The sequence below is a fragment of the Mustela nigripes genome, chromosome 13 (assembly GCF_022355385.1).
Source record: "Mustela nigripes isolate SB6536 chromosome 13, MUSNIG.SB6536, whole genome shotgun sequence".
In the NCBI taxonomy this organism is placed as follows: domain Eukaryota; kingdom Metazoa; phylum Chordata; class Mammalia; order Carnivora; family Mustelidae; genus Mustela; species Mustela nigripes.
The window spans coordinates 129,357,752-129,374,901 of NC_081569.1; the positions used below are offsets into that span (position 1 = coordinate 129,357,752).

Below are 17,150 nucleotides of genomic sequence, written 5' to 3' on the forward strand. Positions count from 1 at the left end.
TGGATGCTCCGGGCAAATGCTGTGGCCCCTGTGGAGCGAATGGCGTCCAGGAGCAGCACCGTTCGTCTCCCCGAGCCCAGCTTTCCCTCACGCTCTTCAACGGCCGCTGGCGTACCTGTCAGACTCTTTAAAAGCCGCCCTCCTTCACTCTTGATGAATCTTTCCAAGAGGTGCTGGAAAGAAATGGAAGAGATGGCCACAGAATAAAGTAACTTATGACAACGGAATGATCCCATGTGGTCTACTGAAAATAAGTATTTTTATTACAAAATATTGCATAGAAAAATTCTAAGCTGCTTGCAAGCTTCTCTAGGTTTAGGCTTCTGGCCTTTTCTTTAAGTCCAAAGCAGAAATGACTCTGTGCGGGAAGAGCAGGCTGTGGACCCAGGGCTCAGGGACGCGCGGGCTGTCCCACGGGCTCGTCCTTCTCCGCCTGCAGCAGGTCCCACTCGGTGAGGAGCTCAGAGGATACCTCGGTGTACAGACGGTCCCAGTCCCAGCTGACGTCATCCTGCCAGAAGAGGTATTGCTGGGTCACAGGAAGGAGACCTTTTCCCTCTGTCACAGCCGACCTCCCCTGCACCCCCCCATCTCACCCCCACCGCCCCGTGCGCCACAGGAAGGCCGCGCTCATGCTGGGGAGCCAGCTGGCCGCAGAAAGGACACAGCCCGGAGAAGGAGATCCTGTGGCTACTTACCTCTCGGACTTCATGCTCTGGTGCAAGGACTTTGGTGAGGAGCTTCAGGTCGATCTCTCCATCCTGTGAATGCAAACAAACAAACGTGTACACCAACTTGTGCACCCCAGGGGACCTCCGGACAACCATCTCTTGCTAAGTGGGTCAGGGTGTGCGTGGTAGGGCTTCCCAACCCAGACCTACAGAAATGCCTTAAAGAGTAAACATGTGAGGGGACCGCACAGCCACCGAGGGAGGCGGGACCACCATAACCTCCTGCAGGCTGGGCATTCTTTGCAGGAAGGTCAACACCAAGAGGGCAGGGCATTACAGCGGCAGATCTATTGGGCCTCAGTGTCTACCAATGCCAGTGGGCAGCCGTGGAGGAGGGTGGGAGCCTGGCCCTGAGAGACACTGGGGTAGGCTGGGTCTAGGGACCCCAGATACCCAAGGACGATGGCCCCACCAGGTGGCCTCAGAGCTCTGTGGAGGAGATGCTGCTGGAGCCTGCCCTCTGACTGAAAACAGTTCCACTCACCAAGGTCTGGAAGGCTGAGTACTTCATGAGGTCATTGTCAAGGTCACGGTAGGTCATCACCCGGTTTACCTGGACGCTGTATGAAAGAGAGAAGGTGAGGTGGAACCCCAGGCGGGACCAGATTCAGGAGAGCCGTGGGGCCACCATCCCCAGAGCCTCCTAGGTAGCTGGGAGGGACCAAAGTAGAAGGACTATGCCTAGCAAAACGGGAGCCCATCACCAGAAATTCCCCATCTCCACTCAGGGAGCAGCACCACTGTACATGGGATTTGGAATGTATGAATTCACATGTTCTCTGCCTCCCACTAACTTCATGCTCAGTGTACCTGGGAGGGGCGGCCACCTGCAAAGCAAAATCTTCTTCCTGTACTTCTTCCAGATCTGGAATAACAGGGATGTCTGCAAAGAGAAGAGAAGCAAGAGGTCAGCAGGACAGACAGTGAGGGCCCTGGCCTGGCCCACTTCTCGGTGTATAATTTATCGCCTTCAAAGAGCCAGGTGTGGGGCTGTGGGCTGGGAGGAGTAGAATGGGCACTTGGACACAGTCTCTGGCCTCCAGGGGTTCCCAGGCTTGGGCTGTGTGGTCCTGAAGCACAAAGTCAAAGACAGACTTCAGAATCCCAGGCCCTACCCCAGCGCCTGCTGGAGGAGAATCTCCTGGGCGGGGCTCAGGATTTTGTATTTTTTCCCAAGATGTCTTTGGGGATCCTGATGTATTCTCCAGGTCTGGAGCTCTTGGAATGGCTCTCCCAAGGGGAGATGCAAAGAAAGGAGAAGAGAGTCCCAGACTGTGCTCAGGGAAGTCTGTGTTGCAGGAGCCGGTGAATGAGCCCGCCCTGGCCAGAGACAGAGGAACGTGCTGTGACATGACGTGGACGTCACTATGAGTGACTGCCTCATGACCAAGGTCCACACGTGCATTAGCTCATCAGAATTTTTGCCATCATCATAGCTGTCAGGGCCCTGAGCCTGACTCTGAAGGACACTTTACACCTAAGGATATGACCGGCTCCCCAGCGGTGTCCCCGGGAGTCTCCACTTGCCAGATCTGGTAGAATCAACAATGCTGATTCTAAAGATGACACTTCTTTTGTGGTGTCACAGAGATCTCTCCCTTCTTCAAACCCTCTATATGAGGCAGACATGCAGACACAGGAGGACACAGGAGGACACAGGAGGACACACAAGGCCACTTCTCTTATCAGACGAACAAAGTCATGTGAACGGAGAAGCCAAGAGATAGCAATGTAATGGTGAAGACTTGCTGGAAATGGCCTGTCTTGTCATGGGGACCATCTAACCCCCTAAAGTAGCACTTCCTTTTCCAAATGAGCATCACTGGCTAGAGGCGGGGTTTTGTTTGCTTTAACCAGTTGCGAGTTAAAAAAGAAAAGGGGCGGGGGGGGGGGGGGGGGGGGCGGGGGGGGAGGCCACGTGGAGAGAGAGAATCCTAGAATTCCCAATCCAGCTGCAAACAATAAAGGGGGGAACGCCCCAGAGAGGACAGAATAGTGAAGAAACCGTTCATTTTTGCTTCCATGGATTGAATTCAATTTTATTTTTAAATACGCAGCATCGTTCCAAGAACATCTGGGAAGACCTCTGCCACTTTCGGGCTATTCGTTCTTTAGGCTTTGCCATGGGTCTAGGCCAGCTAAGGCCGAGTATAGAAATGTCAAGGTCGTTTGGTCGTTGCTTCTGACTAGGGAGTTACAGATACTGAACCTGGAGAGAGAGGAAGGAAGTGCACGGGGGAGAGACAGAGACACAGAAAACAAGACCAAGAGAGAAAGAGAGTGGTTAATAAATAATAAAAATAAATAAAAATGAATGAATAAAAATTAATAAAAAGAGGTTTAGAAAAGAAACGGCTGATAGGGGAAATAGAGAACACACGCACGCTACCCCCAAAATAATGAACCACGTTCAGCCAGTCCTCTGTCCAGAGAGCAGCTGTGCAGAACTCAGAGTCTCTGTCTCCGTCCTGCTGGGGAATTAGAGGAGTTCTCCAAGATTCTATCTCTTATGCTAATCGGAATTTAGCTTTCTCATTCACTCTGGCTCTGCGTGATTAATACCGTCCATGGTGAGAGCTGCTGACAGGACCGTCCCTGAGCCCGGGCCGAGGGGGGCTCCCAGGCTGCAGAGACAGCGCAGAGCCTACGGCCGGGCAGGGAGGAAGCCGGCTGTGCCACACGCCATCAGCAAGGTGACAGTTTTGGAAGGAGCCAGTTAGCGGCTCCTGTCGCTCCTCCTCGGGTGTGGAGTCCAGCCTGAGATGAATATTCAGAAGGTGGTAAGAGGAGGCCCCACGCTGGGTTTAGAGCTCAGGACGGGGTCTTCCCCAAGTCCCCTTTCCCTCCACAGCACTAGCATTTGGGTCCTGTCAACTCTGCCCAGCGTCTCCCAGCTCTGAGGAACTGCACTTCTGCCCAATGTCCACTCGGACTCCCTGTGGGCTTCCCTCTTCAGCCCCACCCCCTCCTCCAAATGCGCACAAAGGAGTGTGGGACTGGCCCATCTGTGACAGATCAGAGGTCAGCCTGGGCCTTGGCAAAGGGGCCTCTCAGAGTGGCACTGGTGAGGCTGGCCACACAGTGGGATTTCTCTCTAATTGGAAGCCTGGTGCCCAACAGAACCCGGTGAACCGCCTGAGTGGGACAGAGCCAGCGATGACAGCCAGGCCGAGGCGAGCTGGAACATTCCGGTGCAGTGACAGCTTGAGCCATCGCAGCAGAGTGGGGCCGTCCAACTCCCGGCCCCCATGGAACAGGTGGCCAAGGAGCCGGTTTGGGGCAAACTTCAAAAAACTTCACAATTTCACAGTTCTGGTTTCCTACCACGGACAAGGGCTTACGTATATGTAATTTGTTCTTGGAAATTTTCGTCTTGCCTCTCTCCCCTTCCCACCTTCCCCTCAACACACACACACACACACACACACACATCCATGAACAAACCTAGGAAAAGAAAATGGACCTGAGAAATCTGCTTCACCAGACTATCCACGTGGACATTTCAGTTACCGCTGTTTGACCTACATGTCTGGACTGGGGACCCAGGCTGATTCACGATGTCAGACTGAAATCTCAGAATGTAACTAACACAACACTTCTTTGTCAACTGTGCTCAGATTAAAAAAAAAATTTAAATAAAATAAAATAGCATGTGATTTTAACAGCCAGGAAGAAGAACACGGGGGTCTGCTCTCGCTGAAAAGCTACCACTATTTAAAAAAAATTAGGGGCACCTGGGGGGCTCAGTGGGTTAAAGCCTCTGCCTTCGGCTCCGGTCATAATCCCAGGGTCCTAGGACCAAGCCCCGCATTGGACTCTCTACTCAGTGGGGAGCCTGCTTCCTCCTCTCTCTCTGCCTGCCTCTCTGCCTACTTGTGATCTCTGTCAAATAAATAAATAAAAATCTTTAAAAAAAATTAATAGTTCCAGGAACTTCATTCTCATTCTGTTCGTGCTACCAAGAGGAAGAACGGGAAGGGAAACAGTGAGTAGGTTAATTATACAGGCAGGACGCCCACGCCACGGTTAAGGGCACAGGCTCCGGAGACAGGGCGGCTGGCTTTCAATCCTGGCTTCCCCTTTACCAGCTGCGTGAATTTAGCCTCTCCGTGCCTCAGCTGCTTCATGTGTAAAACGGGGATCATAATTACACCCACCTCACATGGTCACCGTAAGTATGAAATGCAATCGTCTTTATAAAGTACCCATCACTGTGTTCAGTGCGTAATTAACAGATAAAGTGTTGAGCCTGGGAGAAACTATATGGCTCTACTTTCATCTTCTCCTTTAGTTTAGCCCAGTTTGCAGGCGAGAACAGTGAGGCTCAGCAGAGGAGGCAGCTTCATGACCTGAGATCATCGATAATGGACAGTGCTGGGCTTCCAGCTCTGTCCTGCTGTAACCCGTGAGCTCATCCTCTCCACCCACTGTGCTTTCTTCGCAGAGGGATGAGCCTGGGCAGCTGTTACTCTGCCTGAGACTCATGGTCCCCAGTTCTGGGTACTTCTCTTGATTCCAATCAGCACAAACCACTGAAATACCCTCCCTCCCCCTATGCTCCTACTTGCTACTTCCCTCCAGCAAAGCCCCATGGAACAGAATGGAGAGAGCGCACTGATGCCAGAGCCCCGTTGCCCATGTCTTAACTCACTCAGCCTCCTGGAGGTGACGGAGTGCCTCAAACAGTCTGAGGAAAGGGGAGCAAGGCGGGAGGGCTAGGATGCCTCCAGGGCCACGGGAGTGGGTGCCCTCCTCCTCCATCTCAGCCCCGCAGACAGGCAGCGCTTCCTCACCCAACCGCCCCCACCCCTCCCACGTGCCACCACGTGCTTCTATCCTTCCCAGCTCTGACCCCTTCAACGCCACGGGTTTTCTTTGCTCTCTGCACTTCTCCCTGCCTCTTCTGTTAGCCGTGTCTCCTGCTGGCTCAACCTGCCTTTCTGCCCTGTTTGTCAACCGGTTAGCCACACGGTGGGGAAACCGCATTTGCTTGCTTGTCTATTCATTCACTCAGTCCTTCCTTCAAGGAGCGCTGATGGAGTGTCGCTACTTGCAGGGGCGAAGCTCACGGGGCCAGTGACAACAGCAAAGGAAACACAGTCCCTGTCTTCACGGAGCACCGGAAAAAAACGGGGCTGAAACAACTAATTGTCTTATGTTCAAAAGGTAAAATATCATATGTGATAATAATTCAGATGCTACAGATAAGTTTAAAGTGAAAAATTTCCTCGTCTTCTATGAGCCCAGTCTGTCTCCCTAGAGGTGCTATTAACAATTTCTCCTATATATTTACCGAAAAGAACGCATGCCTCCCGCAGCACGGATGTCCTTTAAAGAATGTCTGCAAAGGGGATCGCTTTACACATGTAATCTTCTGCAACTTGCTTTCTCTTTCCTCATCAGTACACTGATAGATGTCATTCTTTTCAATGACCACCTAGTATTCTGCTAACTGGTGCCTCCTAATGCATTTAATCCGGTTCAGAGAAGACCTCATTTAAGAACTTTGGAAGAGGGGCTGGGGAGTTGGGAAAGGTCTCTGAATTAGGGACGATATAGCTCAAAGCCAAAGGATAGACAGGATTACACCAGGCAGGGATGGCATTGGCAAAGGCACTATGAGGTAAGAAGTAACTTGCAACACTGCAGAAACTGGAGCAAGGCCAGTGGGGTCGGCACAGGGGCCCCGGGGAGAGCGGCATGGGGTGAGGCAGGAGAGAGCACGCCTGATGCCAGGTGAGGAAGGCCCCGCACCAACCAGCCAGGAAACATGGACTGGGTGCTTGCTCTATGCAAGACCCCTTCTGGGGCGCTTCAGGGGAAACCAACATTGATGACACATGGCAACACTGCAAAGGGAAAACTACACATAAAGAAATAGTAATCATAAAAGCAGAATCAGGAAAATGTACATCCCTTCCTTTGTAGAATCACCTTGGAATCCAACAGGCAGAATTCAGAGCTTTCTACTTTGGCTTTCCATTATAGTTTATTTAGGGCCACGGGGTTAACCTCACCACCTTGTAACAGGTAGAGTAAGTGAAATTTGCCCTACATCTGTCCCCTATATGGTGAACTAGCTGAGGGCGAAAAGCACATCCCAGTCACTGTCTTCCCAAGGACCATCAAACCAAAGAAGAGCCAAAGAGAACTGAATAGACAGACGCCCCTCGAATCTGAAAGGCCCACGCAGGGAAGGGCCACGCCCATCTTCTCTGGATCGTTCCAATTATGGTGTAAGTGCTACCGAGCCTTAAAAGTTGCCTGAGTAGGATTCATTTAATACACAACCAAGCACAATCCTTGGATAATGCCTGGACTTGATAACATCACAGCAAAGGTTCTGCCTCCCTTGACAGCTGCAAGGCCTAGCTGGGAAGGGCCTGGGCACACGCAAGAAACAACGGATGAGCCAGCACAAAGTTACAGGGGAGGAGTCATTCAAATTCGGTCCATATGGACCACTGGGCTTCCATCCTGAGGCTGGGTCACACTGCTCTTTGCCAACTTCCCAATGTTTTCTTTCTTCTTGGGATTTCTGGATTGCCCCCTCCTGTATCACTCCACTTTCTGGAAGCCCCCAGGAAAGGTTTATTAATATACAACAACAGTAAGAACTTACTTCCAAGAGAGAGACTGCCAAATGGGAAACTCATTATGATGCCAGAGTGCTAGTCTGCCAACAGATCTGCCCCAACAAACCGACTACCAGACGAAACCACAGAATGACGGGGTGCTGATATAAATAACAGAAGCACGTGGGAACACCTATAGATCGATTACAACTGGTTTCAAAGATGTGAGAAGCTGCCATTTGCCCTGAAATACATTTGTTATGGATAATATCATCATACACGCACACTAAAAAGCTAACTATCCAGTAAAGTCCCAGAGGGCTCCTTTTCAGCCCCTGTGGCCTGACAGTAAGAGGCCAGCCTGCCTCTTCCAATAAAGCGGGCTCCAGATCTCCGTGACAATTCGGAGATAGCCTGCATTCAAACCCACATGTTGTTGGCCTGTTTTGGTACAACCGGAAAGAGAAAGTGATTTTTGAAGACCGGACTCAGCATGCAGGGGTACCCTTGAGTACACCCTGAGTGTAACTCGGGCTCTTTACCTGGAGCATCACTCTGAATTCTGCAAGAAGGAGAGAACAAAGGAGGCCCCCTAATCTGGACCCTGGGTCCCCCAGGGAGCCTTACCTCTCTGTGTCCCTTGAGGGTCTACTATTTGCTGACTTTCTTGGTTGGGGATTTCTGAATGGGATTTCCTGGTTGTAACCACAAGGGTTTCTGGAGAGCTACAGAAAGTCTCTTCTTTTTTTTTTTTTTTAAGATTTTATTTATTTATTTGACAGACAGAGATCACAAGTAGGCAGAGAGGCAGAGAGAGAGAGGAGGAAGCAGGCTCCCCGCTGAGCAGAGAGCCCGATGCGGGACTCGATCCCAGGACCCCGAGATCATGACCTGAGCCGAAGGCAGCGGCTTAACCCACTGAGCCACCCAGGCGCCCCCAGAAAGTCTCTTCTATACTCAAGCACTTTCTTGCCTTGACACCTTAGTAAAGGATCCAAGCGTTTGGCCTACCTGGCAAGTTCGTCCGTGTTCCTTCTGATGACCTCTCACTCTGTCCTCTAACTAAGCTCCCCAGGGCAAAGTCCCTGCTTGGCTACAGGCACTCTCTTCCCAGGGCTGCTTTCCCGCACAGTGACCTTTCCCACTTACAAAGCATCCACGGGCTCTTAACGGCCCACATCCACCGTCCATAGCCAAGTTCAATAACCAATCCACATGAAAGGAATCTAGACATACTGCTTAAGGACACCGCAGGAAGAGTGGTCCACACAACCCCTAATTCTGTGCCCAAAGTTAAAAGACCTCAGCAGAGCCCGAAAGCGAAACAATGTCCATGTTTTTGGGAGATGGCAACTTTAGACCAGAGATCATTATGATTTTTCTCTGCAGCTGCAAAACTTTGTTTTACTGAATGCTGTTACCTTCTGCATCACGTATGGGGAATTTTAAACAGGCAAATGGAAGAAGGTCTGATTGAAGATGAAGTTAAGTGAAAGAAATTGGTCTCATTTAGCACATGACAGGATTCATCTGTGTTCCCAAGTCCACTGAGGTGGCATCATGGGCATTCCATATTCATGAGCTGCTGCGACACTGTGTCCCCTCATTTACAAAGAGCCGTGTTCAGCAAATTCTGTCCCTGTGGACACACCGTGCATTTCATGGTCTTGTCAGAGAGACATCAAACGCTCCAGTAACCAAATACCAGAAAATGGCTTTAATTAGCGGATCTCAATCGTATAAATAATTTTTTTTCTAAGTGAAAAAATGGAGAATTTTTGAAAAGAGAGAAGAAAAGGGGAAAGCAGTAGGCAACAGGCTTCAAACACCCGAAGGAACAAGAGAAAGAGCCGGTCTCAGAGGAACTCCTGAGCGCGCCTGGGCCCTGTAACCATCCGTCCCTCGCACTCCCCAAGTCAGGGTTTGAGGGGCAAAAACACGGCTGCAGGTCCCTGGCAGGTCCGCTGTGTGAAGACTTTTCCCTGTGACCACCTGATCGAAACCAGGCCCCGCCCAGAATCGCTACTGGCAGGGGAGGAGAGAGGCAGCGGACACGGCAGGCCGGGGAAAGGGGTCTGGAAACTGGGATCCTGGCTAGAGACCCACACCACAAACGCTGAGGAACAGGCAAGGCAGAGCCGGTGTCTACTCTGGAGCAGTGCACGAGCAGGTCCCCGAGGAAGTGTGTGACAGACCGAAAGAAAAGGTGCCCCATCCTGGGGTGCCAGTTTGGGGGGGGGGTGCTGGGGTAGAGGGATGTTCATTCGTGTCCCGCAGGTTGAAATGCCTCTGTGTTCCTGCCCAACTGCATCTCTCTAAATGTTGCCAGGGAAGGAGATCATAGACCTTAAGATCAGAATAGCTGATTGTTCCTCATGGCCCTCCAAGCTGTGGTGACTCTCATGGCTGACGATGGTTTGACGAGGAAGGTTTGGACTGACTTAGTTTCTGGGATCAGCTGGGCCTCCATATGCTGTGGTGCTGGCTGGACCACGGGCAGAGAAGGGGCTTTGCTAAGAGTGGCAATCCAGCACATGGTAGATTATGGTGTGTGACAGCCTGACCTCCTCATATGACCTACAGAGGGATTAGTTAGGATGTATCTGAAGGAGCCAGGAATGCAACACCCCAGAATGAGATTTTCCACATCTCCTCACCCAAGGGCACTGAGTGCTTGGAAGAATCATTATCAGCAACGCAAAAGGTCCTCAACCAGGACTGAGCCTTTGGAGCTATTCAAAGGTGGCGCTCGTGAGAGACCCAACAAGGCTCGCATGGCCCAACAAGGGTTCTCTATAGAGAAAGATCCCATTCAGCCCAGGAGCCCAACACTGGGAGGACTCCACTGCCACCTGTGAGGTGGCCTCTAGGGAACGTCACACCACGGGTCGCTGGCGGTTGAAGGAAATGAACAAGGAAGAGGAATGCTCTCTACCACTCAAACAGCTCTCAGAGCTTGCTGGCGGTTCCAGCTTTGATCTGCACAGATGTGTTAAGGACAAGGAGGGGTAAAGGACTTTGAAAGTGATGAGCAAAAAGTGGCTGAAAGGAATGGAGACTGAGGAACTTTCCACTCTCCAATAAGGCCCAAGATGAGCAAGACAGCATTAACGTGACACGGAGCGCCTTCTCCGAGCAGCCCGTGGAAGTGCGGATGTAAGAAACCAGGCATATCTGATTCTATTTCATCCTCTTCGTGTTACACTGAAAAAAACAAGACAAACTACACCGCTTTTATTCTAAATCCTTAGGTTTTGTATTTTTCCTTATATATATTTATTAAAAAAATGCTACTTTGATCGGTGCCACCCGTGACATTCCCACATACGGAACGCTTCTGAGAGGTTCCCTCCGCGCGAGGCCACTGCTGGTGACAGCCAGCTGGTTTTGATCACAGCCATTCCGAATCGGATTTTCATAAGATAGATGAGGAGTCTTAGTGCTGCTCTCGCTCTTATCAGATGAGAAACAGAGGGGGAGGGGGAGAACGGGTCCTGAGGGAACAGCGCAACAATCAAGGGCTGTGTGGTTCTTTCTCTGTCCCTCCACTGCTGCAATTTTCAAAGGCGTTTGCCTCGGGCACTTTTAAATGATGGTGTCTCAATTCTGTAATCATCTTTCAAGAGCTTTCTCTTAAAGGGTCTTTTAGGTAAACCTAGTCTGTCAACCACACTTATGGACTCAGGAATCACATTCCCAGTCTGTGTCCTCCTGTGTGTATATATAGACGAGAACACACGCACATACACACTCATGCACACACGGACTCCACATCTGTGAACTTTTGGAAAACTGGGAGACCCTAACGCTGAAGAGGAAGATCTACCATGTGGCCACATCAAGTTCTTCTCTTGCTAGGGTAAGACAGTCCCCGTTACCTCGCCCCTCGACTTCCACTAGACCTAACCCTTCTTTAGAAACGAATTTCCCTGTGTGATGTGTCAGAAGGAAAAGACTTCTCCAAGTGATGGCTAAGAGGGGCACCGAGTCCAACCTCCAAGCACAGGCTGTCCCTTCCTATTTCACCTCAGTGACACACCTGGCTGTCAGACTTCAAACCTGGGCCACCCACTTGGGAGAAGAGTCTCCCGCTATCCCAGGGCACAACGGGCTGGGTGTTTGCTTATAGACACTATTTGGAACAACTCCACGACACTGACTTCTTACACGCAGAGAACAGAGTGCCGATGCGTAGTCTCCCTCTTTTCAAAGAGGCATCCTAGAAAACGGAGCCCCTATTTCTTTCTAGGCAGATAAAACCCCAAGTCATCTACCAGCTCCCTGGGGGAAGTGGTTCTCACCAAAGTGGGCCTGTCTGCTGCGTGCAGGGCCCCCGATTCCTCACTCGCCCACTCCCTTCGCACCTGTGGGATGTACCCGGGCCTCTCCCCGAACGCTGGAACACTCCTCCACTGGTCTTGTGAAACTAAATGGGATTAGCTCTGCCCTATCATGAGCCTGTCTTCTGGATTCATCCAGGATGGAACCCAGGGAGTTACAGAATAAATACCCTGATCTCTAGAATGATTTCAGGGAGATTTAGGTCTCTTTTACTTTGGTCAGTGCTTAATGTTGGATGATTTATTGTTAATCACATCCCTCCAAGCTGACGATAGCATGACAGAATGCTGACGGAGCAGTCTGTGTGTGTGTGTGCGTGTGTCTGTGTCTGTGTGTCTGTGTGTTCCTGAAGGGGTGGGACTACAACCTGCCTCATTTAAAACAGGTGTGCACCCACGGCACCTGGCTTTCGTTTGCATTCCCCATTCTGCCTCTTCAGATGGGGACACACAAGTAAGCTGTGCACATGAACAAAGCAAATGGAACCCAGAAAGGTTCGTGATGATACGTTTGGCAAGTCTGGCATGACCAGAGATTTCAAGGCACCACTAGTAGGGTAAAGCACTGAGTCCCGGCTCTGCCAAGAGAGCAACAGATCTGGTCAAGATGTTGGGCCATGCCTTGCAGCTGGACTGGGGCAGGGCAGGGGAGTAAAGTAGAACAGGACTGAGCTGACAAAGCAGAACTAAAATCTGCTCAAAGTCCAACTCAGCTCTCAAAAGCCCTCCTGACATTCTGCCTTTTGGGAAGGCCAGAAGAATGCAGCCAAGCCAGTCTCTCCCATATTTGGTGAGTTAAATAATTCTAAGTATCTCTCCTTCCTATCGACTCTTACATATCTATTCTTTCATGGCATATACTTTGCCTACAGTAGGATCATGGGACCTTGAATCACCTTCTGCAAAAAACTAAGTAAATAACAGCTGTGGCTGCATTAAAGAAACTTCTGGCAAGTCCTTCCTTGGTGTCTCCCTAACTCTGGGGACCAGCACTGGCCACATCCATACTGGAGAATAGAGAAGTCAGCCCTGTGACCTTGAGAGTCTATATCTATTAATGCTCCTTTTTCTCTTATGCCCATTAGAATATATCTCATGATGTATTAAAAAAAAATTTAAAAACCACCCCTTCTGTCACATCTGCTCACAGCAGTGTCTTCCCAAATATTCCAGCCATAGTTATGGCCTACGGCTTGAGCACGCCAAATCTCTTGTTTAGTCACTGTAATAAAAATGCTTTCATGCCAGTATAATTAACATGCACAGATTCCACCTGTGGCTCCATGACGACTCCAGCTCACACCGAGACCCAGTTCAACCCCCTTCCCCACCACCCCACCCCCCGCGGGGGCTCTTCCATGTCCTAGGCATGCCTGTGGTGTCAATCCTTCTCCTGGGCTGCGCCTCAGAGGGGCAGGCCGTGGGAGAGCTACCAGCACCGCCCTTCAGGCCCAGCTGGATGCCTGTGGGGCCTTGGTTCTCACCAACTTCCCAAACTGTCCAGCCTCACAGTGCTCCCTGCGTCAGCCCAGTGACACTCCCTCCTCGTGCCCTGAGGTAGGCTCTCCTCTCCGGAAGACTCAGCAGAGGCACCAGACACCTTCACGGCTTTGCTAGAAAGCGAAGCATAACGAGAGAGAGGGGAACGGTCAAACCTGAGGATTCTGCCTCCCGTCACGGGCCTGGTCACATTGGCTTTTGCCTGTCAGCTGGGGGATGCCGGCAGGTGAGACGTGACAGCGAGAGGGCCGGCAGAGCCCAGGACAGGGCTGGTCTGAGAACTGGGGTGGGAGGGAAAATGCCACGGGGTGGGGGGGCTAGAAAAAGGAGGGGGGTCCAGCTTCCTCAATAAGCAGGGTTGAAAACCCCCGCCGATACTTTTACAAGGAGAAGGGCTGTGACAGCAGAGTGCTCGGGAGTCACAGGGACATCTAAATTCCAGCTGTGCTGCCTTATAAGAGCGACCAGCTTGATGTTTAGGAATATGGCATGCGGATCGTTAAACATAAGCATCATCAATGACTAAGTTATGTACTCTTCGAGCTAGAGACATTGTATTCAAAACACAGGCAATCAACTGTTGAAACTGAGCACTTCCTGAATTTTATACTTTACTTTACCCATGCTCCTGCAATTCTTTACCTCTATTGTGCCTGTGTGGCAGAAATCTGATACGCTGCTGAGCTCCAGGCCATCTCATCCCGGCTCTGTGATGAGCCGGGAAGATCTTCCGAGATCAGTGATGTCCTGGTGGAGCCCGAGACCACTGGCAAACATGACCAATGAGACTCGCTTCCCCTGGAGAGCCGGTTGTTGGACATTCACCAGGACATCCCTGCCTCTTAGCCATGTGACTTCTGTGAGTGACTTCCCTTCACAAGGCTTCGATTTCCTCTTGTGCACAGGGGTGATAATCACAGTGTCTCCTCCAAGAACTGCTGGGAGGGTTACTGCAGGTGACGCGGTGCAGGGGCCTGGCTCACACTGAACACAAACATTAACTGTCAATACCGTTTCCTACAAGAACGACTTCTTTCTCCAATCTGTCACCCAGTATCTTGTAAGCAGAACAAAGCACAGATACAACCGATGGGACAGCTAACCCCTGCACCAGCAAGTCCCACCCCGTCCCACGCCTCTTCTGGGCTGGATATGTAACGGCTCCCGCTCGTGTATGTGTTGGGGGAGGGTGGGAAGGCATAGGTTTAGAAAGACCTTAGAATCCACTCCTAGTGACTCTGAACCTAGGAAAAAAAAAAAATTTTTTTTTTTTTTTTTAAGTAGGCTCCATCCCTAGTGTGGAGCCCAATGCGGGGCCTGAACTCACGACCCTGAGATCAAGACCTGAGCTGTGATCAGACGCTTAACTTGCTGAGCCACCCAGTGCCCCAAAACAAACTGATTTTAAGGAACATTATTTCATCAAAAAATTAGTGCTGGTTAGAATAGTTTAAAAAGATTAGGGAAGCAAAGGAAAACTAGGTTTGGGGACAATCTAAGAAGTCAAGTCCCATACGCTGAACGCGGACTTAATGGAACATTCTTATGAAGCGAGAGAAAGGAACTGAGATGTCAGGGTTCCAATTTATCTGTACTTAAAGAATTCTCTCCACTTTCTCTTTCTCCCCATTAAAGCTGTGTAGGCTCAGAGTGACTTCACAGTTCGCAGGATAAGGGAGGGAGGGCATGGTGGGAAGATTAAGCACGGAGTGAAAAAGAGCCCAAAAGAAAGTTAGAAAGCCCAGAGCTGGTGATGCCCAGGGAGAGGGGAAGACAGAGGCAAGGGAGCGACAGCCCTCTACAGATGGCATTTTTCTAATTCCACTGACAGTCCAGCATCTCGCATCTCATCCAGCCTCATTGTTTGGCTGTTTTCAGCCACTTTTACCTATTTTCCCTGTTGACATGGATAGAAAATTGAGCAATTACCCTTAAACTCAGAGCTCTCAGATCATCCAGATTGCTACACTTACAGAATTAAGTCCCCAATTGCCCCTGGCTAGAAGTGGCTCAACTCAGCTTGGTCCTTTAGGAATTAAACACTTTTTGGCTGGCCATAAGGATTTATTATTCCTAAGGCTTTGAGGTATTCGATTCTGTCAAAACTGGGCCTGAGTTTCAAAGAGCACAGCCCTCTCTGGTGGGAATGGGATGCCCAAGAGGGGCAGAGAGCGGCTGGGAAGAGATGGTGAGCATTGCACCCATGGTCCTGTGGCACACCAAAATGCAACGGTTAAATGCAAGAAAGAGCCAATCCTTTTTTTTTTTTTTTTTTTTTTAAAGCTCCTGTTCTCAGAGACTTTCTACTTTTGAAAGACATCTTTGGGACTCAGGTTCTTTCCTAACTTGACTTTCACTCTCAGATGAACTATTTGAAAGGCAAGTCCGTATCTAACTGTGTTTCCAGAAGTTGCTTCAACCTGAATACTATTCATCTTTCTTAAAGACAGGGAAGTGCTCCTCTCCCATTTGTGTGCTTCTCAAACCTCATCTCAAAGCTTTGCGTTCTACCCAGAGTTCACTTTCTGAGAGCTGGACTTTAGAGCTGGAAGAGGCCACACAGGACTGGAAACACTCCTGGAGTTGGAGAGCTGACAAGATTTTGCATGTGCTGTCTCCTCTTCCGGGCCCCCTCCCCGGCCCCCCAACTCATATCCCCCTCTCAGGGCAGCTTCACCCCCCCCCCCTTCAGGCTGAGGTATAAAAACCACTGCTGCAGAGCAGCCTTCCCTCATCACCCGATCCAAGTCGGGTCTCCACGCCATTCTCTCTCAGAGCACCCATGCCCCACCTTCAGTGGGCTCAATCACTCCTTGTCCTTCCTTTTTTTCGTTGTGTGACCATTTGTTTAGTCCCCAGTTCCCCCACTAGGCTGGAAGCAGTATGAGGGCAAAGACTAAGAATGGTTTCTTCCACATCATATCCCCAACACCCAGCCCTAAGCATCACATAGTAGGTGTTCAATAAATGGTCGTGAAATGAACCAATGAAGGGAAATGACTTGCCCAAAGTCACTTGTAGAGGCTGCATTCAACCCCATCCCATCCCAAATCTGATGCTCTTTCTTCTAACACCATACAACCTTCCATGACAAAGAAGTCTGAAGACCTTAGTGCCCATCAGAAACTTGATTCCAGGAACAGGGATGGATAACTGTGCCACCAAAGGATGGTCGTCTAAGAAGGAAAGATGAGTGTGGCTGTCCAACAGTTTTGGAACCCTGCAGTCTTCTGGGGGATCTGGCTGTCCATCCTTCTCAGCTGTTCCAGTTATGACTCCCAACTTCCTGAAGCTCGTGTCAACTCAAGCTATGGGCGATTCCCCTGAGAATCAGCAAATTAGATGACTGGCCATCTCTAGACTTCATGAAAGGCAGTTTATGTGGGACGTTTACTTCCTGTAGCTGAGAATGGACCAGAACCAGGGCTTTCCTCTGCAGAACCTGCTTCTCTTGTGGTTACCGAAATTCCCTGTTCATTCTCCGCATGGAGTCTCTCCGCCTGCCAGGTCTCACCCACAAGGCCCTTCGCTTTCTTCTTCACCTGGTCAAAGGCTGCCTGGCCTACCGCCTCCAGCTGCCTCTGCCACCCGGTATACTGTGTCTTCGCCCCTTAACTCCATGCTTTCCGTCTCCATGTTCTGTCTCCCCAGCAATGTTGCGTTCCTGCAGAGCACAGCCCTACAAAGCCTCATGGAGCACTTGCAGGTCGCTTCCCACTGGCCTCATCCAACTGGCAGATGCATTTTATGCTGCTTATGAGCAGATTTTTAAAAATGCAGCCATTTTTTGAAATATGAATGTGAAAAATTTCAGGCGGCGCCATCTCCTCTCTAGGTTTACCACAGGCCCAGCTGTTCTTTACTGCCTCACACTTCTGCTGTTTCCTGTGTGTGTGGTATCTGCCTGGCCCCTCGAGGTGTACGAGCTTGTGGACGCCATGGCCTCGCAAAGGGTCCCACGAAGTACCTTCTAGTTAACCAACAGACTCTGAAACCACCTCTAA

At 50.5% G+C, this 17,150-nt stretch overlaps 1 protein-coding gene across 1 annotated transcript in view; it reads right to left on the minus strand.

Moving 5' to 3' along the window:
- Positions 1-237: 237 nt before the first annotated feature.
- The window catches only part of IFT43 (intraflagellar transport 43), a 79,997-nt gene continuing 63,084 nt past the window's right edge, over positions 238-17,150 (minus strand). Inside the window, exons 6-9 of the mRNA XM_059371329.1 lie at positions 1,542-1,614; positions 1,216-1,291; positions 699-761; positions 238-511 (exon numbers count right to left, since the gene is read on the minus strand). Coding sequence (XP_059227312.1) covers positions 392-511; positions 699-761; positions 1,216-1,291; positions 1,542-1,614 — 332 coding nt within the window. The 3' untranslated portion in view covers positions 238-391. The remainder of the gene's footprint in view (positions 512-698; positions 762-1,215; positions 1,292-1,541; positions 1,615-17,150) is intronic.